This window comes from Poecile atricapillus, chromosome Z, assembly GCF_030490865.1.
Source record: "Poecile atricapillus isolate bPoeAtr1 chromosome Z, bPoeAtr1.hap1, whole genome shotgun sequence".
NCBI classification, from domain to species: domain Eukaryota; kingdom Metazoa; phylum Chordata; class Aves; order Passeriformes; family Paridae; genus Poecile; species Poecile atricapillus.
In genome coordinates this window covers 46,748,408-46,773,541 of record NC_081289.1, presented here as the reverse complement: position 1 = coordinate 46,773,541, position 25,134 = coordinate 46,748,408, and the positions used below count along the sequence as shown (strand labels likewise).

At 37.0% G+C, this 25,134-nt stretch overlaps 2 protein-coding genes across 3 annotated transcripts in view; one reads left to right on the top strand and one right to left on the bottom strand.

The window, feature by feature from the left end:
- LOC131573486 (transmembrane protein 117-like) overlaps positions 1-25,134 on the top strand; it is a 178,816-nt gene that overhangs the window by 14,873 nt on the left and 138,809 nt on the right. For both annotated transcript variants that reach the window (XM_058827485.1, XM_058827486.1), the window contains exon 3: positions 10,601-10,733. In XM_058827485.1, the coding sequence (XP_058683468.1) occupies positions 10,601-10,733 (133 nt within the window). The remainder of the gene's footprint in view (positions 1-10,600; positions 10,734-25,134) is intronic.
- On the bottom strand, positions 3,156-8,882 carry LOC131573487 (P2Y purinoceptor 1-like). The gene is made up of 2 exons (XM_058827487.1): positions 8,813-8,882; positions 3,156-4,177 (listed from the first exon to the last, which is right to left on the bottom strand). The coding sequence occupies exons 1-2, from the start codon at positions 8,880-8,882 to the stop codon at positions 3,156-3,158; spliced, it is 1,092 nt and encodes a 363-aa protein (XP_058683470.1).

Here is a 25,134-nt window from a genome sequence, read left to right as displayed (position 1 = left end):
TCCAGGCAGGGCACAGGGAGACTTGGCCACTCAGAGTCTTGGATGTCTCTCTAAAACAGGAGCAGAGAAGCTACACTTCTTTACAAGGTAGATGATGGACTTAGCCATATCACCTGCCTCTGCTGTGGTTCCTCCAGCTGTAGAATCACTCTAGGCATATTTTTTTCTCCTGCCTAAAGAGATTAGGCTTCCACAGTTGAAAGCAATGTGCAATAGAGAAGTATTTTAATAAAATTGTGGTATTGTTTGTTGTACTTTTTTGCCAAGTGAGGTGATTCTGAGGCATGGCAAAGAAAAACTTGGATATCAGAATACACTCATTTATGTATATTGAAGAGAAAACCCAACTTTTAGAAGCATCTGAATATTTTTATTTAAAAAGTAAGCTTGTGTCTTAGTAAGTAAACATTTCAGTAGTTTCTCTGTGAGATGAAAGTATTACAAAGAAAAATAGAGAATATAAAGATTGCTTTCCTTAGCAGCTTCAGGAAGTTTGTAGCAAAGTTTATCTCTTCAACTTAGAGATTTTTGGTTTAACAATTTTTGCTTACAAAACAATGCTCAATGTACGATAGTAAATGAAAGTTGTTTCTCTGACAACAGCTAAGCATGTACATAAAAGGTCAAATCTTTCAGGCCATGGTTTACCTTGTGTTCATTGAATGTATTATGAAGATGTTAGAATATCTAGATAAGGTACACAAAAGCTACCTAGACCTTTCAGTCAGTTTTGTAGGCTAATACATTATTACAATATACTATAATGTGTTTAAACTCTTAATATTTAGGTATTTAACTGGATTCCATGTACTCAAATTTAATCCATGCAAAGATCTGTAAGAAACCAATATTGCAACATACTTGTCATAGTAGAGGATGTTTACTTTGGCTCTTGGCTGTTTAGGTTATTGTTCACTTATTATAGCAAAATGGAATAAGTGATTTAGTTTATGTCATTATATTCAGGTAATATTATAATAAAACATTTTAGGAGCATGTATTTCAAAGTAAAAATATAAGCAAGTAAACATGAACAGATGTCCTGTGTCTTTTAACTCTTTGCAGAAAACCATCAGGGCAACATTAGCATTAGATCAGCCTAGTTGAACAAAAATGCTTTTAAAAAGTGTGTTAAATTGATTCAATTATAACCAGGAAAATAAATGCCTAGAACCCTTATCAGCTACTAGAGTATATTCACTGCTGAGTATCATGAGAAACAGGAATATCTTAGAGTAAGAGACTGAAGGATGTTTTTTTTAAAAAGATTATGCAGTGCTTTTAGACTCAGCCCAGGAGAAAGGCATTTTGTGTGAGATGTCCAGGCTGGGAGAACAGCCAGTAGAGGCACTGTGGTACAGATGTGCTTCTTTAGCAATGCCCTTATCTGCTTTCTTTCCTTCTGTTCTTCATAACTCAGGGTTGGTTGAGATTAATCTTTTTAGAAACATGAGGTTGTTTCTTCTCTTTTTTTCCCCCCTTTTTCTCTTATGTGTGTGAGCATCTTGGGACTTCCATTATAGATGGCTTTATTGATAATTAATAAGCTTTATAGGTCTTCTGGACACAGACAGTGGAGGCAAACAGACATGGAGGCGTGTTTCCAAGAGACAATTAAATTAAAAAGAAAGAATATTTTTCTTTTAAAGTAAGAAAAATTGAAACATTAAGAAATACAAAGGAAAGAAGAGGTAATTAGAATGAGGTAAGTACACAAAGGCGTACAATTTTTCTGTGGGGTTTTGTGAATGTAGTAGTGCATCCCAACACCTTTAAAGTGTTTCAGATTGTCAGGACCGGATTATTTTCTTGCCACAGTTACAATAACTAAAAAAAGAAAAAATATTTCCAGATTTTATACATATATATTTAGACAATACAGTTGAAACATGGAACAAGAGAGATTGAATACCCATGTAGAATAGAATAATGTTCTAATAAATACAAGGAAAAAATTATTTTAAGACTGGAAATTTAAGAATTAAGACTGTACAAAGTTTATTGAAATCTGCTTCGTCATCAGTAACTTTGAGGGTAAAGTTAATGTGCTCACTGATACATGGGCTTTCATAATTAACAAGGTAATGTGTGGAACTTGGCAAGAAAGCAAGTCAGCAGGTGGCTGATTATTGGAACATGATTATTTTGCCCATACAGTGTTATGAAAGAACACATATTTAATGACTCTTGAAGGTGGATGTTCTGATGACTGTTGTGCTAATTGAATGACTAAAATGTATTGTAGTCTAATTATCTTGGGCTGTGCCAAGACTGTGATGCTAAGGCCCCGAAGGAACAGGAGAAGTGTTCTGTGTAGTGCCATCTCCTACCCTTCTTGCAGCTCAGCCACCTTTTTATTTCAGAGCTTTTTCAGTACAGACTTCTCCCTGTTGAGGAGTTCAGAGTTTGTGGTAGAACACGGGCTCCCCTGAAGCGGAGCACTAATAACAAACTGCAGTAGTTGCCCGGGGTTTGGGGGAAACTCCTGCTGCCTGGGAGCACGGCTCTCTAATCCGTGCTTATTTCATGAGCACATTCACTGTGGCTCTGACTGTCCTCAGGGATTTTATCTCACTATTTAGTTTTTGTTTGTTTGTTTTTGGAAATATGCTGCACTTTCCTGGGTTAATGAGGTTCCACTGCCAGTGGAACTCTAGTGCAAGCAGCATTAAATTGAAGTACTTGTAGAAAGCCTCTCTGCAAATGCTCAAGCAGTTCAGCTGTAAGCATTCTGACAGTTATTAATTGCACAATCACAATCACAGCAGCACTTACAAACAGATGAAGGAATAATTAATAGAAACTATAAGGAGGCTCCTCAACACTGTCTGCTCTTAATCTCACTGTATTTTTCTTGCCCAGAATTAAAGGAGCTACTTAGATCTTTTCATCATTTTTTATTCCATGTTGCATGTACATACAGATAGAAGCATTATTTCACAATAAACTAGAGTATGACAACAATATTTAAAATGCCAATTCTGTAAAGCTAAGAACCACTAGTGTTTCGTGTCAGGTTAAGTTTTACTCTGCATTTCTGTGTATTCCTGCTTATTTGAGAGATATCTGTATAATATGGGAGACCAAATATGAAATGGGTCTGATGACCCAGAGCCGAACAAGGAGCTGGAGATGCTAGTTTTGTAGACTGGTGTTTAAGTCATTGTTCTCACAGAGAGAGTGATGTCCCTTACCCTTCCTGTCAGACAACAGCAGTATTGGCACTTGGGATGACATTTTATATTTTTAATTCTTTGATAGAATGTCTTATTTGCTATTGTAAAAATGATTGGGTCAAGGCAACTGTTGATGCTGCAGATGATCTCTGTGACTTTGTAAATGGCACTTAATGTGCTTATATTCCCACAGGGTGGTTGACAATTAATTCTGTAAATTAGTATTACCATCATCATAACATGGTAAGGTGTGAAAGAAACAGCAAAGACAATCATAGCAGCTGAAATCAGTAGCAGAGGCCTAACAAGTCTGTTCCTTCTTTGCTGACGTTTACTGAGTTGTAGCAGTGCTTTGAGAGTCAGGACGTAGCATGTAAAGATGACTGTGGCTGGAATTAGGAATCTCAATACAATTTTGGAGAATGTGAATGGCATGGCAAATTGTAATGGTTCTTCAGTGCTATCCAGATAATTTATGATGTCATGCTGTCTTCTGGCTGCAACTGTGTAGTAAATCTCAGGCAGTGATGCAAACACTATGAAGATCCATACCCCGATGGTGCAAAACACAGCCTTTTCTTTGTCCCACCACGTTAATGAACTGATGGGATGAACAGCACCTATGTATCTGTCAAAACTGATGAGTGTCAGGAAATACACACTTCCATAGATATTAATACTAAAAAATAGTCTTGTGATCTGATAAAATGCTTGACTGAAATAGATGGCAAACTTCTGGATATTATAATATACTGAAAAAGGTACCATAAGAGTCCAAGTAAAGTCACACAGTGCCAAATTAAAGAGAAATATGGTATTGGTAGTCCATGTCTTCATGCAGTAAGCATAATGTCGTAGTGCAAGTATATTGCCTAGAAATCCTGTTAATAAAGTGAAAAGGCAAACCAGAACCAGCAAATAACAGTACCACTCCAGCTTAGGATTTCTGTTGCAAATGAAAATAATGCATGTACCATTCATCATCTGTCCATGGAATATGCCTGAAGGGAAAAGAGAGACCAACAGCCTTTAAAACAAAAATTGAGTTAGATATATTGCATTTAAAATTCAAAAATTATAAGTTAAATTCAGTGTGTTTGAACTGGCTAAAGAATTCAGAACGTAGTATAATGTACAAACTCTCTCCTCTGTCTGAAAAAAATGTAAACTCTAAGAAAGTAACACAGCTTACTCTACAACACCCACACAAGCAGATCTTCATGAACTTATATTCAGAGCTTTATATACTTTCCTCTCTGCTATTTACTGTTGTGTACGATGGATGTGCGAAAAAAAATGTGCACTCTCGAGTGAGAGCAGTGTCCCTTGGCCACTAATGTGTCTATATTTATCTTTGGAAAAAGCAGAGGAGGTGACAGAAGGACATTAATTGCCCATGCTCATTCCATCATTGCTTTGATTGCCTTGAGCATCCATATGGGGCCTAAGGGCAAGTTTCATGTGGGCAGCTGTGCAGTGAGCTGTGACTGAGATCAAGAAAACAGTATTGAAACAAATGAGGATGAAATTCTGCTTTTAGTGAAGGCCACAGAAACTTTTCAATCTCATGTTCTAGACAAAGTGCTTTTTCTTTGATTTTCTTCTGTAAATATTTGCCCCATGATTAAAAGATTGTACTTTGGTAGGGTTAGAGAGTATTCTTTTTGTCTAACTTTATGGCCTTTGTTGTATCAATTTCCATTATGGAATATGCGGAATATAGATCTGCAGTGTATTTTTCAAAACAAGTTTTTCATTCTTGTAAAGTCTCATTCTTAATTCAGATGATTTTTTTTACTCCTAATAAAAATAAAGGCTGGAATATTCTGTCAGAATGGGCTGCCAGCAATTACAGTTTTTTGTGTTTCTAGATAATTTCCAAATGATGCCAAACTGTGACGTCTGTCCAAGTAAAAGCTTAGTATGAGGATGAGCCAAACAGCAATTCATAGATCAGAGTCCGCTACAGTGCTTGCTAGGATGACAGAATAAAATCTTCCCCAGTACAGGCCACACTTTGAGTGGAAGAGAGGACCTTTCCAGAATATTAATGATTCATTAAAAATTTTGAAACATCTTCAACCATTAAGTTGGCAATAGTGTTTTTTTCCCTAACATAATGCTTTGGTTTCATGTCATGCTTAATACAATAAAACTTCTCCAAAGATATGTTCACATACATGGGTCAAAATATAACAGACAGAAACAGCAGTGAAGACCTACTAAGTAAATAGTGTAATACTGTGCTTTGCAAATGTATAGTCCACTCAGTTACCTGAAAAAAGCTGGTTTAGACTGTACTCAACAAAATCAGGAAGGAAAGTGCTTTCTCTAGAAACTCAGCAACAAAGGCAGTCAAATGACTTTCCAGGAAATGATGCAGATAGAAAACCATCTGTTCTACTCACAGTGTATTTCTCTAGTGGGGAGTGTTTGTTCTATGAATTTTTTAAAGTATTGAAACACTGGACTTTAACCTAGGGTAGCTATACTTTCCCTGCTTCTTAGCCCTTGTGAATATAAAAGATTATGCAAACTGTGTAATTGTTTTCTTCCTCTGAAATTTATAAGATATCCCTATAAATTCTTTAAAACATGAAACATAGTTAAGTAACATTTTCTCATGGTATGTTCAATTAAAAGTAGTTTGAATAAGTATAGGAAATTAATATTTTCTTAAAATCCTCTTGGCTAGAGTTTGTGTGTTCTTGGAATTAAATAGCATTTCCTACCTCTCTGCCTTCCTTTTCAATACTTACAAATGAAGGCACCAGACATTTGATTCCAAGTTGTGTTGGCTGTATAAATAAGTCCTAAACTGGTTCCAAACAGTAGCTATAGCTGCACGAGGGCTATATGTAGTGCCAGGCTCCTGATCTTATTAAGCTTCTGGCTAAGGGCTATAGGTAGGTCTAAATGGAGGGAAGCAAACAGCTGTGCCACCTGCTCTGCTTTGCTCCAAGTGGCCAGATAAAGTCTGGATGTGCTAGAGTTGAACGAAACAAAGTCCCCCATCTCCTTCATCACCTTTAGTTTACTGGGCTGCACTCAGGGCCGAGCTGTATGAAGTTGGTTTTGTAGCTGGAGAGGATGGAGCTGCCCATCTGTGTAAGGTGGATTTGGAGCTCAGAGAGCCATTAGAAAATATGTCTGTTTGTGTAGGCATTTCCCACATGTCTCCCTTGGGATTCCTATTTGAGTTTTCTAAAATATTTTTTCTGTCTCCTGTTAATTGTTTGTATTGTAGTAGAGTTTAGGGACCATAAATAAAACTAGATTCTTGAAACTGTGATTTTCAGTTGAAGTGAGTGACTTACAGGGTGGACACAGGGGAACAGGTGCAGAGATAAAAAGAACCTTTCCTGAGGTAACTTAATAAGCAAGAGGAAAACACAAAGGGTTTGACCCCCAGCTTGGTGCTATTGCAGGATCTCCTGGTCTTCCATCAAAAGAATTTAAAGCCTTATGCAATCAAGGATGCAGTCTGCCTGCATGCCCTGGTCTGTGCTGAAGCCATTAGAGCTACCCTGATGTCCAGAAAATATGTGCTGTAATAATTTTCAGAAGTGACATTTTTTTCTCTCAGACAATAGCAAGTTTTCTGTCTACTGTCTTAACACCAACAGAATAATTCAAGCTACAGCATATGACCAGGTTGTTCAAATCCAAAATTTTGCATCTGTATTTTAAGAAAACTTTAAGAAAACTTTTATTTTTTTTTTCTTAGCAGCATTCACTGCTAAGTCCATGTATTCTTAAGCAAAGCCAGCCAATACATATATGCATATTGTACCGGGGCAGAATGAGCAGCAGCATCATGGCATTTTAGTGTGCATATGTTGTTAGTACGGACTAAAATCAGACTTGCCAAACTGATGCAAATAGAATTGGTTTTCAAAGTTAAAATATACTTCCCAAATGAGGTTAATTTTTCAGTTGAACAGTTTCAGTCATTGGTGGAGATGACCTTGAGCACTAAGTGCTCAGAAAGAGCAATTATGGGGCACCCAGAATTAAAGGAATACATCTGATTCAATGAAGAGCTTGGTATTAGAATATTACAAATATTCCTGGGAAATAGTTGAAGTTTATGGTTTCCACCACTCATAATTAAGACAAGAAATCATGCTGAATGCATCAGTAAGAACTTGCTGTTTCTCTTGTTTCTGCTTCTGCAATTTAATGAGTGCAACTGTCTTAATGGGCTGTGGATCTAAAAATACTAGAAAAGCTTTAGTTTTTAAAAAAGTGACGTGTTTGACTCAATTTTTTGTGTTTGTCTATTGAGTTGTGTTTTCTCTTGGACTGGAAAAAAAATACTGGTTAGTTATGCCTGGTTTGTTGCAGGACCCTAAATGCTGGAATCTCTGCTACCCTGTGCTCCCCTAGTACCATTGGTGTGCTCTCCAAAGCCTTGGAGCAAATAAAAAGACCTGTTTCCAGTAAAAAATTACATTTTGAGGAAACTTCTGGTGGAGCTAGAAAACATTATGATAGGAGAATCTTGGGTTTTGTATATCGTTAATTCACAGTATATTACTGGTGGTCATTCATATGGCATTTGACTTGCATTTGCAAAGGCCCATTAGGCTTAACATGTTTATTTGGGGTTTTTAAAATATATAATTTTTTATATGTAAATATATCCTAGTAACCATGTTCTTCTCTGTCATACCTGTTGGGGTTTACTTTAAATTTTTTAACAAGTTCATGATAAGCAACTAATTTTTCCTGAAGTGAAAAAACAAGACAGTTGAGTCAAAAGCTTATTTTGTGTAATTTTAATCCTTATCTACTCTCTTTGCCCCTTGCTACTTTTTGTTTGCTATTCTCTATAGTAAAAGCCATAATTTTACATGAATTGTTTTATTTTTCTGGAATTACTCTGAGAATTTTGTTGGGCTGTTTGGAATTGTATTTTAATCCAGTACAAGTCTATTCCAGTTACTAGATAGGTTTTCCAAATTTCTGACTATTCACACCCCATGATATTTCTGTCACGTGTGCTTTCAAAGTGTAACCTTTTAACTCATTTTATTAAAAAAAGAAAAAAAAAGCATTATACAGAGTCCTAGGTTTTGTTATAAAAATAACAAGCATTCTTTTCAATTTTTACTTTAACAACTTACCTGTTAGGTAATCATCTGATGTAACCCATTTTTATTTCAACTGAATTGATATGAAAGGATATATAACGCAATGTGAGCATTTGGTGGATTATTTAACATATTTTAGTTTAACTGCATTTAGCATGTTATACATCCTGGTGTGATGGGAACGATAAGCAGTATCTGCAACATTGCATGTAACATGCAATTAGGTAAGAAGATTGTGCTAATATCCAATTCCTTTCATTTTTATATATCAGTACTGTGATTAAAGTACTATTTATTTCTTTAAAAAATTATGTTGATGAACCCTGCTTGACAGTTAATGAAGTCCTGTATGGCAAACACAAGCTCCAGTAGAAGGAAAGTTAAGTATTTGCCTACTGAAGGCAGTATTTATGAAAAGATTCTTTTAAGAATATGACATTTATACATACTTGTAGGTATTATCAGTAATAACTAAATAGGAAAAAAGCATTGCTTTGGAGAGTACAGGGGCAATGAATATTTATTAAATCTTTCTCTTACCTGTTTTAGAAAAGTTGGAGTTATCTGTTATACAGAAGTCCAGATTCCAGGCTGTGTTTTTTCTCTCCATTAATCTGGACTTCCTGAAATCACAATTCTATTTTGCGAGTACTGTTTGTTATCCAAGGTGTTGGTAATATTCCATATGCAATCGCAGCTGTTCAGAGAGCAAGTATCAAACTGCAAGGGAAATATCTTTTATCATTAAGCCACTCCTCTCAGTAAGTCAGGATAATATGCTATTGCCATAGCAGCCTGTGCTTGCTCTTCAGGGAAGGACAGAGGACATCCTCAGTCCAGCTAGGCCTGGGGCTGTCAGGGTTTCCAGCAGTGAAAGCATAGAAGAGTACAGGGGCTTGGGGCATGTATATGTGTGTTTGCACCTTGCCTTTCTTCGCCTTTCTTCACTCACTGAATCCTTGTTGCTGCCCTACTACTGGACTGCTCTGTGGACCTATGTTGCTCTTGTCCCATCGTAGAGCTTCATCCTGACCCTCTATACCCACCTGTCACTTCTCCTGCCTCATGGTTCCCACATCATTCCAAAGTCTCAGCTTTGTCAAGGAACTCATCTGCTAGCTGCTTAATCCAGAGCTCACATCCTGCCTCTTCTGCCCATAGCCCATGTCTGCTCCAGGTCCTCAAGTCTTCCTCCCCCAAATCTGCATCTCCATCTTCAGCAGCAAACACCAGTTCTGGGATCTTCCTGTCTGCCTGAATGAACACTTCAAATTTTTTATTATTTTCTTCCACTTTATAGCTTCCCCCTGTGTCCAGCCCTTATCAATGCCAAATGTGGACTTGGCAGTTCAACAACCAGCTCAGAGAAATTTCCTCCATCCCAGACCATTTTACATCTCAGTCTTGACACTTTCTGTCCAGCTCCTCATATTACTTCTGTTCTTTTGACATCATCTAGCACCAGACTGCACCGTCTCCTTGTTAAATGCTGTCCTTCACCTTGCTGCTTGAATTATCACTTATCTTCCTTTATCCCCTCTTGGCTTCTGCTGTGGCACTCTCAGCCTTGCAAAAGCAAATTCCCATCTCTTGTGCTGGTGAGGTTTTCAATACTCTAAACAATTCTCCAAAGGTAAGAGATGACAGAGAAGAAAAGATAGCCCAAGAAAAATATGTTTGTGGCAAAAATATCGTAAAAGTTTCACCTAACATCAATGGTGAGAGTAAGCAGAACTTCTTTTCAAGTGATGAGACACACCAGTATTCTTTGAAAAAAGGTAATATTTTCACAACAAAGTATAATACCATATCATATTATTAAAGTGATTAGGTCTAAGAAAAACCTACAGGACAAGATTCTACACAGACTCATAATTTGATTTCCAGATTAAATTGGGGAAGCAAATAATATTTGTCAGTGGACATACCTCAAATACGTCACACTGTCTTGGACATGAAAAGCTATCTTAGACACAAAAAGGGGAAATTATGTATCAGTCAGTAACCTTTTTTAGCATTTGAAATGTTATGGCTTGTGGTCATTCTAATGCTCTCTTAAAAATACTGCTATTGATAAATTATTTTGCATTGTTTCTTCCCCCCCCTCCCCCCTTGGATTGCAAGTATTTGTAATTTTGTAGCAATAGTATCTGTTTATGCTTTACTACAGAAGTTCATCTGCATGATGCTAAGTCTGTCCTCCTCACACACAGTGGAATAATTTGATATAGGAAGAAATACAGTTCAGTACTTTATTTTGGTTTTAATATGATGTAAACATGTATTTACTGACTGACTAAAATACGTCTCATATTTTTTGTACCATAGGTCAATTGCTCCGTCTGAAAATGTTTCGAGAGGACCATGGGTCTTGGATGACAATGTTCTTCAGTACCATCCTCTTCCTCTTCATATTTTCTCATATTTATAACCTGTTCCTCATTATGGCGGGAAATATGAGGTAGGTTCCAGAGTTAATTTTTGTCTCTTTTGCTCTAGAATATACTGTAAGTTTTTTTTCCTCTGCTTTCTGAATTTAGGTAGAATAGTAATTTAATTGGTTAATTACTCAAGAGGATAAAAGTATGGAGTCCTAGACTAATGTTAGCAACTGTTAAATCATGGGACTAATGAGCATTAGATTTAGTTTTTTTTTTAATTAAAAATTATAGCTAAACAAATTTGATTTGAAGTTAGGGCTGAGTGATTTACAAGATTAAGCATTACTATTGTGCCTAGGGAGGAAGTTCAGAGTTAAAAGTAATTGAAACCTCTAAATTTTAGGAAGCTCATGGAGATTAAATGGGTAATATAGTTCTGTTTTAGTTATGTACAAAAATATTTGCTGATCCAGTTTGTTCAGAATATCCTTAATTTTTTTTTTTCCATAAGGTGTTCTGACAGAACAAAATTATGTTTGGTTGAGGGATGAACAGCCATCTATTATATATAGATTTATTTTAAATGGACCTCTTTATATTAATTTTCTGTCTTTAAGACCTGCTTTTTCCTATTATCTCAAAATTAACACCCCTTTCATGTGTTGATTTTCCTTAGAAAACCTATATGATTAGTCATTAGTTATTTTGTACACTAATATGTACAAAATGAGTTTATCAGATAAGAAACCCACAGCAATGTTGTTTGTGAAAGGCAAGATAGCATCTGAAGACTTCCCAGCAAGGAATAAGAAATCCAAAGTATTTATGGGTTGAAGAACAATGCGAATAATTAAATTCCTTGTTCCTAGCAGAATATCAGAGCCATACCAGCAGACTGATGATGACTTAATGGGCTGGGGTGTGGTGTGTTACAGATCTTAAGCATGTCAACAAAAACGTGCATTGTTCAAAGTCCTGTAAACAATGTGACATAAAGCAAAAGGTGAGTAGGAGGCAGACTGTCTGTCACTGAGTGAATATAAGCACAGACCAGCTGGGATAATCGTGACATTGTGACATGAAGACTAAATGTATTGATTTGAGCCAGGCAGGTAAAACAGCAGACTCATTGACTGTTTTATGGAACCATCACTGTAATGACATGGTAAATATGAATAGGTGCTCAATAACAGGTGAGTTAATTAGGATGAGGAAGCAGGGAGCATTGCAGGTTTCTGGCTTCCCTATTTATGTAGTCATACTACATTATTGGTATTATGTTAAGATTTATATTTGGTATTTCTAATGTTCCATAAACTAAAACCAGCTAGCTGTTAGACAAAGTGATTTTGAAAGCCTGACTCATGTCTGGAAATCAGATTTCATTTGTCCTTGTCCACATTTCTGCTTCCTGTATCTGTTACAAGCTTCCATTAGCTGCACTGAAGAGATTGTGTGGCCATCAGCATCCACATCCATGGAAATAGACATAGCCTAGTACTAAAATAGCTGTGTCAGACCATGTGCCCTCTTGCTTTCTGTGGGATGAAGCACCTCCTTTCCTGGAGCTCATGCCCCAGGTTAGTTGTGATTCTTTTGGAAGGTTCACCATAATGTGCTCATGGACTTGCATGGCTTTTTTCAAAGTGGGTTGAGGGCTCATTACAGACATGTTGGCTCTCCATTCCAGCAGGAAAGGATATGGAACAAACTGTTTCAGCCTCAAACAACGGAACTTTAATCATCAGTAAAACACAGCTCTTGGATCAGTCCTCTCAAAGTCAGAGTAGAACAATATGTAGTACTTTTGAAAAGAGTGTTTCTACAACAAACATCTTCAAAGCCAACTGCTCCATCTTGCCTTAATGAAATGTTTCAAGGAGTGCAGTATTTTTTCCTGAGTAAATGTAATCCTTACAAAAGGATTTGCTTCATGGTTTGTACTTCTGTACAAAAGAACAGCTCTGTCTATATCTTTTACCACAGTGCCCTACTGAAATGACTGTCAGCAGAGAGACTGGTTTCCAGGATGAAGGCCAGAGTTTGCCTGCATGAAGGTTATGGTGTTTGTGGAGGGAAACTGACCTTTGAGCCTGTGGCCTCCTAGGAAACACAGGCATCCCAGATTATACATCTCTCAATACAAGGGCTATGAAAGCCTTCCTGTCTACAAGACTAAGTGCAAAACATTTTTGTTTTCTGCTTTTTCTTTTGTTTTGTTTTCTCCTTGCAATATCTCTGGATCACCTTTCCCTGGATGCTGGCACCAGAGGGATTCTGACAAGTTTCTTTATGTTCGATATTTGGTCTCATCAATGAAAATCCCTTTCTGGCACAGAAGTAGGAAAGTCATACATCCTGCATTATGCCAGCATGGATGATTACAGCAAAAGCCCTTTTGAGGTCTTGAGAAACCTGTGATTGAAAGCTCTGTCATATAATCATATCTAAAAAAAGTATATTTTACAGATGCCAAAATTTGGGGTTTTTTAAAAAGTATTTTTAAAAGACATTTCACATGTGTCTTAGTGCAGCAAACCTAAAAAAGTGTGAATATATCCCTTAAAATATGTAGCAGTAGGGGCTGTAGTTTGCAGGGAAGAGCACAAGAAGAACTGATTTTTATGTTCAGTTCTGGGCCCCTCACTACAGGAAAGACATTGAGGTGCTGGAGCATGGCCAGAGAAGGGCAGTGAGGCTGGTGAAGGGTCTAGAGAGCGAGTCATAAGAGAAGTGGCCGAGGATGCTGGGGAATAAAGGGCACTTAGGGGAGATCTTGTCACCATCTACAATGACCTGAAAGGAAGCTGTAGCAAGGTGGGGTCCATCTCTTCTCCCAGGCAGCTAGTGACAGAATGAGAGGGAACGGCCTCAGACTGTGCTACGGTGGTCTGTATTGGATATTAGGAAAAAGTACTTCACAGAAAAGGTTGTTGAGTGTTTGAACTGTCCATGGAGGTGGTGGAATCACAGTCTCTGGAAGTGTTCAAAAGATATGTGGCTCTTGGGGATATGGTTTAGTGCTAAATACACTGCTTCTAATTTAACAGTTGGATTTGATGGTCATGGAGATATTTTCCAATGTTAATAATTCTATAATTAAATGAGCAAGTTGCTGGTATTTGAATATATATTATACATCTGTCTGTTGGGTGAGAGAGTGACTATTTGGAATAAAAATTTTGTGACAGATTGGATGTTTCTTTTTAAATTTAGAGTCACTATTTTTTTTCATTGATGTTTCCTTTTAGGTTCTTCACAGTGTAGGGCACTGATCCACTATACTGTGGTCACTGTCCTTGTAGTCAGAGGTGAATATCTGGTGACTATATCTGTTATCAAAATACTATTGAATACTTTTTTAACAAGTGAGGCACTTGGGTGGTTATTTATTATCTTAAATAATTTAGATTCTTGAAATTAAGCGGTGATTTTGAGCTGTGTAACAAATAAGCAACATGGCTTATTTATTAAAGGCTGTATTTGAAATGTAAATGAAAGGAGGAAACTTTCATTTTTCTGTATCAAAAAGTGTCTTGCGGCAAAACCACGTGGTGGCAGCAAAGGGCACAATTTAAGAAGCTAAATCCCGTGAAAGTATACAGGGATCCTCGCTATCAAACTCTTTTTCTGGGTTTTTTCGTGCCACAAGTAAATTCAGAGCCCTTTATTTATTGTTTCTTTCTTTAAAGGAATTCCAGGTCGGAAACTCTCCAGGGATTCTCCCATATTTTTGTCATTTATATGTGGCTTTTGTACCCTTGACATGCTGAGGTATTCCAAATCTGTACCTACAAACACTGAAGTTTTCCCAACTGTATTGCTTTAAGTATAGAATATATTGCCAAAAAGAAGTATATTTTCTCCTTTGGGAGCCTGCATCAGTAAATAATGCTTTGATGTTTAACATTACGACACAGTGATGTATTTTTCACATCAATCCAAAAATCAAAGTTGTGCCTCCTTGTCTCACAATTGTCAGCTGTCTTGTCTTAAATGAAGAGATTTTTAGTCGTCCAAAGAATGTTCAGGTACATCATTATTCAACACTGTGAAGTGTCATTGGAATAACAGACACAAATCCATTTTCTCTTTAGCTGCAAATTGTCACATTACTGTAGCAATAATACAATTTGTTGGGATTGTCTTCTTTGAGTGTCGCATATGTCAGGAGAGGGTTTATGTGAATTTATTACCTGTGCTGTCAAAAGGTTTTGGTCATTCTTATTAAGCACTAGGAGAGAGTACGTCTTTTTTGGTGTAGTTTTATCTTCTCTTACTGCTCATTTCTTTTGCAGAAAAAGTGTGAAATTTCAATACCATTTACATTACTTGCAGAAGTTACTTAGGAATAAAAATGGAACCTTAATTAATTTTAATTATACTGATTTAGTGAAATTGGACCCAATTACAATCTGCAGCTGACAAATGCCGGTAAAGAGGTCTTGTGTTTTGTTTAACAAGCTGAAACAAGGCAACACCTATTTATATATTTAAAAGACACAATAATAGCTTTCTATTAAATACTTTTCCCTTATCCAAATCAGTTACTGCTCATTTTCCTTTTTCCCCAAGATACAGATTATTGTGTCTCTGGAAATGTGTATTTACTCAGAGCTTTAAAACTACATGTTGTTCAGGATTCTGTGCTTTAGTTTGTTTGATTGCTCATTAGAGTCAAGGATTAGTCATCATTAGCATAATTTTTGAGCAAGGTTTAGGGACAACAAAGACTTTGTTTTCCTAAGCACAGTTACTATTCTACAGAGCTGCAAGGCCCACAGTGATCTATATTAGGCCTCCAGTATACTTTCATACCTGTGTCTACCTGGCCATATGTTTTGTGGGCTTTATGATGGTGTATCCTCTGTGTGTATTTGGTGTAGCTGTGTATTTATACTGTAGTCATGCTTAATATTTGGCAAAGATTATAGTGTTATACTGTGAGCTTCACAAAGTTCAAGCTTTTGTGAACTGCTGGAAGGAAACATTCCAAATCTGTAAGGCCTCTATGCTGTTCTCAGACACTAATACTTTGGGGCTGTCTCGTCTTTCTCAAAATGTACCTGGAAAACAGGAACTCCCTTAGAATGTTTATAGCTTCTAAACAGCATAAACTGTGACAAGCTTACGTTATGTAAAAGTATATAGAGGCAAAAAGTTTATTATGATTATATAAATTATGGATGTAAAATATTGCTGTAAGAAAGCAGTCTGTAAGAGGTTTTCAAGTTAGCCTTTTTATTGCAGGTTGTCCTCCCAGTTGGGATCCTAAGGCACAGGTGTCTAGTGAGATCACAGCAGCAATAGAAACCATATTATCCAAGTCACTCTGATTGGAAAGTGTCTTGAGCCAGGATTAGTACTTGAAAATCAAAGAAATTGAAAATTCCAAACTACTTCATGGTGTTTCAGCCTTTATAGCTAAACTTACTCCCACCTGGTCAGAAAGTACCTCTCCATGTGCTAAATCTACCATATTGCTTCTGTCTTTTGTGAAGTAGACTTTATCAGGCTTTTCCTTCTTGTAAGCCAGGAAGTGGAAAAGAATAGAAAATGCTTAATTTAAGTGTAATTACAAGATGATGATTCTGAAAACCCAAACCCTGTAACAGCCAAGAGACTTGTTCCCCAAACCACACTCTCTGCAGAGAAAGGGCAAAGTGATTTTTCATATCACAAAACAGTTGGCATAGAATCATCACAGATCCCAGGGAGGATGGCATCCCAGGACACCAAAGAGCTCTCTTATCCATAGAGCTATTCCAGGAGCACCTGCTGGTTGTTGGTATCAAAGGCTGCCAAAAATCCTGTGGCATAATTGGCTCTCTTGTAATGCAGGTCAGTCAGGGTGAGAGCAATGTTAATCACTTTAATAGAATGACTGAAATTAATAGGAATTTGGGAAGAACACCAAACAGTGAGAAAAAAAAAAATCAAAGCCATTTTTTTTCCCTGTAAATCCTTTTAGATAGCTTTAGGAAGGCCAAACCACAGAATTTCAAGTGGCATGTATCAGTTTTGGAAGGAGTTCTTTGTCAAGATACAGGCAGAAGACACAGCTTGGGAGTTAAGTAGCTGTCATGTGAGTTGACTGAATTAATCTCTGGTACTTTTAAGTGTTTAGGTAAGAATTATAGTTGCAAATTACTGTTGTAAACCCCCCCTTCCTCTAAGAGCCTTCTTTCTATTGCCCAAAATCAATGACCCTGGTTTCAAGAAGGCTGTCACTGATAAGAGATGCCAGAGGGAAGAGCTGCAAGTGCTGAGCACAGCCAGACCTGTTAGCTATGAACAGCAAGTACAAAGGATGCTGGAGGCTGCAGTGGGAGAAGCATGGGGGAGACAATGGCATGTCCAGCACCAGAGAGGTCTTGCTCAAACCCAAGACAGAGGGACAAGTACCCCTGTGGCTCTGTCCTAGCTGTCTTCTGTTGTTGCCATGGTGAGACTGATGTGACTGTGGGAATGTCTTAGGGCTTTATAGACAGATTCACCTTTTCTCCTTTCAAATAAATGTCCTTTCCAGTTCTAGGGATAAATTACTAGGTAAATTGATCACAGCACAATGTCATTAAACCTTATGCAAAGGTTAATTGATGGTGCTATTATGAATATTGCATTTGCTTTTAATTTTTTTATTTTTAAAAACTATTATTCTTATTTAAAGTAAAAAAACACCCAAGGTGCAGGTAACAGCTACAGCATTACTTTTCTTACCTCATACGCCTCTGTGTTGAATTGCCTTGTAGACACTGAGAGTGTTTCCCTTAACCACACTATGACCTTGTTGCTGTGGCATTGTCCAGTAGGATTATGTGCAAATGCTCTGCTCCAGCAGCTCTCTTGCCATTTCAGGAACTATGAAATTGCTGCTGTGTTAATTTCTCATTTTCTTTGCCCATGACACACACAAGTTGGGTCTCCTGAAGACTGAAAAATACTTTTCTGTAACCCAGATTATTGAGTTCCAAAGAGAAAAACAACTTGGGGAAGAAGTTAGTGGGTTGCCCTGCGTTTGCAGCTCATGAGGTGAGGCCACGTGTCTGTGGGTAATATCTCTGTGTAGAAGGCTGGACTCCAAAGACACCTCCTGAGGCCTGCTGGGATACCGTCCTTTCGGAATGTTCTGAGTAAAGCATAGCTTCTTCTTATATAGGATATCATGTCTTTAGGTCATATCACCTTGAACTAGAAAATCTGTAAAGCTGTGATCTGCACTTCTAAGAGGTTTTTCCTTTGCCAGGGAAACCTAAAATTGAGGTTTATCTTCTGAGAGGACCTACTGCCAATTTCCATTATCTGAGGAGCTCGTCCATTACTATCTTGCTTGCTTTTATCTTACAGGAGAACATTGAGATAAACACTGTTTTAAAAATAGAAATTTAATAATGAACACTTCCATAAAAATCAGTTTTTTAAGAAGAAAAGGCTTCTTGACACTTTCTATCTGTCTTCATTTTGGCTGAAAACCCTGAAGATACCAAGTACCTGGAACAGAAAAATCTGTAGCCCAGCTGCCACCCTAGTGAGACATTTGCTTGCTCTAGGTACGGCTGCTGTATTCTCTTTTTTGTCGTCAGAACAGAACTGGGGAGAAGAGCCCACCTGTCTCCAGCATGCCTGCCAGCAGCGAGGTGGTGGTAGCAGCAGATGGGGAGGCAGCTTGTTTCCCAGCCCTGCTGGGCTGATGGAGGGGAGGCTGCAGTTGTGATGGAGGCTGCTGAACATGAAAGCCGTGACAGGGAAGAGAAAGAATTGGAAAGTGCAGGAAGAAATGTTGCAGGCGTTTGGTCTCCCCTGGCAGCAGTGGCAACAGCTGATGCAATTTGGACAAATTTGGCCCATGTCGTGCTTTCAGCTGCCACGGGGTAACACTGAATGATGGTCTCTGCCCTTCTGGCAGTCCTGGGTATATCAGCTGCCTTGTGTCTGGAGGTGACTGCTTGTGTGAATTAAATTGAGCATTTGAGGTAATTCTTGCCAGATTATGGCCCTAATGCTAGTAGTTAACCTGCTCTTGCTAGAGAAGGCAATTGGAAGTAGCTGCTTTCTTCGCCTCTTAGTAGTACAAGGGATAATGGAAGAAAATAGAAAACCAGGTTTACTTTCTGAGAAAATATGACTTGAGTTTATTTAAAACATTTAAGATTGCAGTCCCTCCCAAAAGTACATGCATTTGTATGACACATTTTATTGTCTTGAAAAATCACTGCACAGACATTTTTATAGAAATGTCTGAATTTAACAAGTAATAACGCATGGCTCCCTATTGCTTTATCTGATGGTATAATCATTAGTCACCCTAAAAACACAACTGTAGCAAAAAAAAGTAGTCAATTCAAAAAATATTTACCTGCATTTTTCAGCAATTGCCTGTTTTCTGGGTCCTCTGAAAGAGAATCTCTTAAGCGTGATGTAAATAAAACAGTGCTTAGTGATTAACCTGTAGGGTTAATGCAGGTTTTTTTAAAAACAGGATATCACTTGTAGATGACTCCTCTTCATTAATATGTTTGTGCCTCTACAAATCAGCAGACTAAAAAATGTGCTTTTGTGCATATGAAGTTATGTTTGATGCCAATTACAAATGGACTACTTTTTTTCCAAACTAGAATATACATATTTTTTTTTTTATGAAAGTCTTCTGTGTTTTTTTTCACCCAGGCTTATGAATTCTAACATTTTGGTTTTAAAATGGAAGCTATGAACAGTTTTTGACTTTCTAGAAAACCCTCAGGTATATTTTTAACCTTTTTTCTCTCCAGTGAGAGAAAAAAAGATAAAAAATATCCAAGTGTTTTAATCTCCATGAATGACATGGACAGATTGGAAATAGTTACCAGATAGTAAAGGACACAAATTAAGGTGGTAGAGCAATACTGCATCTCATTCCTGCTGCTTGCATTATTTTATCTGATACTTACCTAAGTTAATCTAAAATGAAACTAGCCATATTTTCACTATGGAATTGGACTGGAATCCTTAGTCTTCTCTTAGCAATACTCATAGTATGGAGAAATCATCATACTAGGCCTCCAACATGAAAAAAGACAATTTGTGGAGGGAGGAGAAATTTTCAAGATTTGATAAAAAAAATTAATCTAGAAAAGTACTCAGGACCCTAAAGGCTTTCTTGCTTTATTTATATTTTTCCAGTTGATTACTCAGATTGCTGTGTTTTTCTCTTTGTGCATCTTTGTGCCAAATCTCGAGCTCTTTAGTCAGAAGACCCACTAGATGATCCAGGATTTTTTTGCTTGCTGGTAGCTGCAGCTCTCTACTTTCTTTTGCATGTTAACAAGAAAGAGTGTCTTAGAATGTCTTCAGTGCTTTTCACAGCATTACACATTTTAAACATTTCCCTACTACACTTATCTCTAGGTTTTGAAGTAAATGTTTTTATTTGCTGTGCGATAACAGTGTACAAAGTTCTGAGGCAGGAATTACTCCCATTCTTTTATTTATTTATTTATTGTGCCAGAACTGCTTATTCTATAGTTTCAGCACCCAAAGGAACTTTACATTCAAATAAGTAGCCAAAGCACCCTTTACAGCAAATTGAAGCAGAAATTTTCAATAAAACATTGAATGCGTGCTGTAAAAAAGTTAACAAGCAGTCTGAAATTCAAGAATTTGAAAGTCGTTTTGAATAATATACAAATAACTACTTGTGGTGGTACCAGATGGCAGAAAAAATTGCTAAAGTAAAGAAAAGAGCTTTTTTATAATTAATGTGCCAAAAGCTTTCTCCATGTTATCATTCTTCAATTAAATTTAGTGTTAAAACTTTAAAATTAGCATGAAAGTTTCAGTATTATTTAGACAAAATGCAGTTACATCCATTCTTGTCCATTCTGCATGAATATTCTGTGAAAGAATGAATGGACAGTATATTTTTATTATCTAAGTTTTGTTTGTGAATTGGTACCTATATATATATATATATATATATATATATATATATACATACATACATACACACATATATATATGTAGCCTCTGTGGAATTATGATATATTGTTGTTTCTGAAAAAAACTAAAAGATACTCTCTTAATTCTATAGGCATATAGTTTTCCTTAAATGCATTACTGTCTGTAGTTATTTAAATAATTTTTCTCCTTTTTTAATGCAATTCACCATTTTTGGAATGAAAGAACTTAAAAATAGCTGAATGCAAGAATTCTGAATTTCCATGCTGAAGTGGTATTCATATAGGCATGCAAAAAAATTAATATAACTTAGTATACAAACATTTTTCAATCCAAAATTCTCCATGCAAGATTTATTACAGAAAATCCCTAAGCATAGGTTAGAAATGTTTTGCCACTTACTAATGTTCACCTACAAAAGCATAGGTTAGGAATTTATTTTTAGAGACAATTTTGCTGTAAGAGAATCAGCATGACTGTGATGGAGAGCACTGCTGGTTGTAAAAATTATAATGAAACATTGAAAATGACAGGGTTAGAACCTATCTAAATGGAACCAACCTGTAAAATGAATTGTGATATAATGACTTTCAGTGACACATGCGCTGAAAAGTAGAGTCAATATGCACAATAGGTTCTGCTTCTTTCAGGTGACCCATTGTAATACCTCAAGTCTATCCAACACATAATGGTAACTCAGAAGATAAATTGGTGCTAGGTAACAGCAGCATTTGACACCTACAAGTAGTCCTACAGAGATGAATAAATGATAATAGAATCAAAGGAACCTTTTTCTAGCCTTAAAATGCTTGTGAGGCTGAGAAAGGGAATATTCCTTTAGTACTCTGCAGTAGCAGGAGGCTGACACTTTGCTCTTTATGAAGTACAGTGAGGGAACTTGCAGAGCGCTCTTGTTCTTGTCCTAGAGGAGTGAAGGCTGCTCCTGTGTGCACTTCCTCGGCCTCCCTGGGTGGCAGGTCCACCCTGGAGCAGTGTGACAGCAGAGGCAGAAACCTGCAGTTGTGACTGTGACACCAGCTATGAGCGACCTGCTTGTGCTGCACTTCCTGGGCTTAGCACTGAGGCTTGCAAGACTGGCTTGGGACTAAAGAAAAACAACATCAAAAAAGAAACACCAGATTAGAGACTTCAGAAACATATCACAAAAGCCTGAAATTTTCCAGGGCTGAAAATACTCTTCTTAACTTCTGCTCATATGTAGCATCATGTAGCATGTAGGGTCACAAAGATATTTTCTAGTCTTTTTCAGAATGTTTTTTTCATAATATTTATCTACTAGAAGCATTCCATGATGAAACAATTTCCATATATGCATACACAAAGGTGAATGGAATTATGATAGGAAAAATGAAAAAAAACCACAAACCTCTGCCAGTAAGGTGACACCAAAATTCTGTAAACTGGAGCATAACACCATCACAAGCTGTCCACCTGTTATCAGTTCTTGTGACTCAGAAACACTGATCTTTTTAGATATTTCAGTTTTGGATTTTTTCAAGTAAGAACTGTCTACCTTCTCAGGGAATTGTAGAGTAGATACTCAGGTTTCATATTGGCAGGGTTGAGGTAAACCTTGGTTTTAGTCTATTGATGAAAGCATCCTATGTCCAGGAGACAGGGCTTACCCCACGGTCTTTCCACACAGTGGACATTGAGATCCAGGTTCTCCTAGTTTTGCTTTGCCTTATGTTGCAGCTCTATAAATGCAACATAAGCATAAAATAAGCAGAGTACACACAGTGTCAGAGATATGTCTTGAATTCTGTAGCTCTGAACATTGTAAAGAATTGAATGTTCTCATCTGGTATTACTAGTTCCAGCTGCTTTTCATTTAAAATGAGAACAGAGTGAAAATGGCTATTAAAAAAAAAAAAAAAAGTTTACCACAAAGTTATTCTCAGGATTTATACATTAAAATTACAGTAGGCTGGGATAGAGAATTTGAAATTTCTTTTGGACCTCTGTGATTTTTAACCTAACATTTCCAATTTCACCCTTTCTCACCTTTCCTGGAAAAAGAAAGCCATGGAAGGAACCACTGGTCAGACTTCAGGATTACAGAGGGACTGGGAGTGCGCTGCTGAAGATGATTCATTGCAAAACACTTTAAATAGATCCTTATTTTTGAAGGTCTGCAATTTCCTGGTGTTTTTCTGTAACAAAAGTAACTGCGGTTAAAAAATTCCTGTATGTAAGTCATCTTGTCCATTAAAGGTTAAGAAATAAGCTGAGTGCATCTTGTTACTGAGAAGCTGTGAAGGAGTATTTAAGGCACTGGGTATATCAAGTTTTAGTTGAATCAGGTTTTACTATGATTCAAGAGGTCTGAAGTGGGCAAAGTCTAGCCTCGAGAAGGAAGAAGGAAGAGAATATCAAGTATCCATCAGAGAGTGTTTCTGGAAGACACAGCCTTTGAAAAGTGACCCAGTTTCCTAAACCAGCTGGATTAGGGAAAATACATGATAAACTGCCTCTTACCTGTTTGCAACTGACTGGCGTTATCTGAGAAGGGAGCCTGGCCTTCATTCTTTTATGTAACAGCCCACCTTTCCAGGTGTGCCCAAATGTGCTGTTCTTTACTGGTGCTTCAAATTGAAAACAAAGAATATGGATTGCACACAGAAGTAAAAAACAATGAAAGGTAGAAACCCGTTCTTTCTATTGAGGTTTTTTGGATCCCAATGAAAATTTCAAATCAGTTTCTATTTTCTTCAGGCTGGTTTCCTGATCTGTACTTTCAGGTTGGGAAATTCAATAAGAAAAAAATATTTTTTTTTTATTGGATGTTATACAAAGGCTTTTTTGGGAGTGGGGTGGGGGGGTCATCATGATAAGGAAAACTGGTTAGATGAAGCACAACTGGCAGTACCTGTGCCTCTCTAGCTGGTGCTTCTTGCAGAAGCTTCCATGAAAACTACACTGTAGTTTTTGTAGAAATTGTAAAATAAGAATTAAGACAGCTAGAGGGCACTGTGGCTAAACAATTATGATCTGCTGCTTACCAAGACCTGATTTATTTGCCAGACATTAACTGTAATTTGAAATTAACAATACCTTTAAAGTTACCCCTCATGTCTTTTGTCATCTTTAGAAGACACCAAAATTACTGTAAAAATGCTGTTTCTGTCTTTCAAGAGCTTTTGAATGAAGAAAGAAAAATATACAGAACTGAGTATTATTGAAGTCCCACAAAAGAATATATTGACTACAAACTATATGGTTATTTACAGTACCATCTGCACATTTTCAGATGCTAAAATATTCTATTACTCACATTTGTCTAATTGATAAATAATTTTTAAGGAAGTTGGTATTCATATGTTATACTAAAATCTTTATGTATGTAAATAAGTGACAGATGATATATTGCTATATATGTCTAAAGTTGCTTCCCTGTGGAGGAATTCAGTGCAGTACATAAAATATTGCTTTTTGAGTTTGTTTGGTCATTAGTCTGAATGCTTGGGAAACAAGGTAAAACAGTAATAATTTTCTGTAAACTGCTCAGTTCCTTTACACAGAATTAGCAATATTTCAGCTGTGAGAGGTACCTCTTGGCAATCTTAACAAAGAAAGGTTCCAGACTTTGACTTGCTGAGAATGGCAACTTCTGAACACACAAGCCTGGATTTGAAGTCAGATTTCGTTGTATTGATTTCCTTGAGGAATGCCTTAGCTCTCTTGTGACCTCATTTAAACCAGTAGAACAACCTACCGTGAATTGGTTCTCATGTGAGTAAAGTACACCAAGCCTGTCCACAGCTAAACTGCTATGAATTAATCATTCAGGTGCCAGATAATCGACTCTAAATCACATGGTAATCTCTGCTGCATAAGTGATACATACATAGATAATGGAGAAAATACATAATCTTGACAAAATGTGTTTTTAAATGTATACAGAAAAGTGTATTGAGATACGTAATGCTGTGATGAAACTTAGAATTAGTGATTCAGAGCACTAGCTTTTGTTTTCTGGATCAAGAAAATAAAAGGATGTATAACATTATTTTTAACAGCGCCAGAGTTCTTGGCTTAATACTTCATCAGGATGCAAAATGGCTATGTATAAGGTTCATTAATGCAAAGTTTACATCTGATATGTCTGAATGTTTTTATCTACATAAATCACATACCAGTTAACTGCTGTTATTTAATTGCACCATCTATTTGATGGAATAATTTATTAATCCCACCTAATTGGGTGTGTGCTGGTAACTGTTATCAGTTGTGCAGTTCAGCTGGGATTAGTTTCATGCTGGGTATTGCAGCTGCACCATAACTCAACTCCTCTCTTTTGTCTCTGTTTTATTCAGGGAGGTGGCAGTATAGGTAACAGCTGAGCCAACTATTGGTCTTGGGTTTATTGGTAACTTGAATGCATGCTCAAGGCAAAGATAAAGTGATTTCTGTCCTTAGGGAGTAAGTTTTTTTCCTTTTCAGGCTGCTTATGGTTAAGCCTATTCCTGATTTTTAGACTTTTTTTTTCCCAGTGTCATTGAAAAATGTGTATCTGCACCTTTAGAA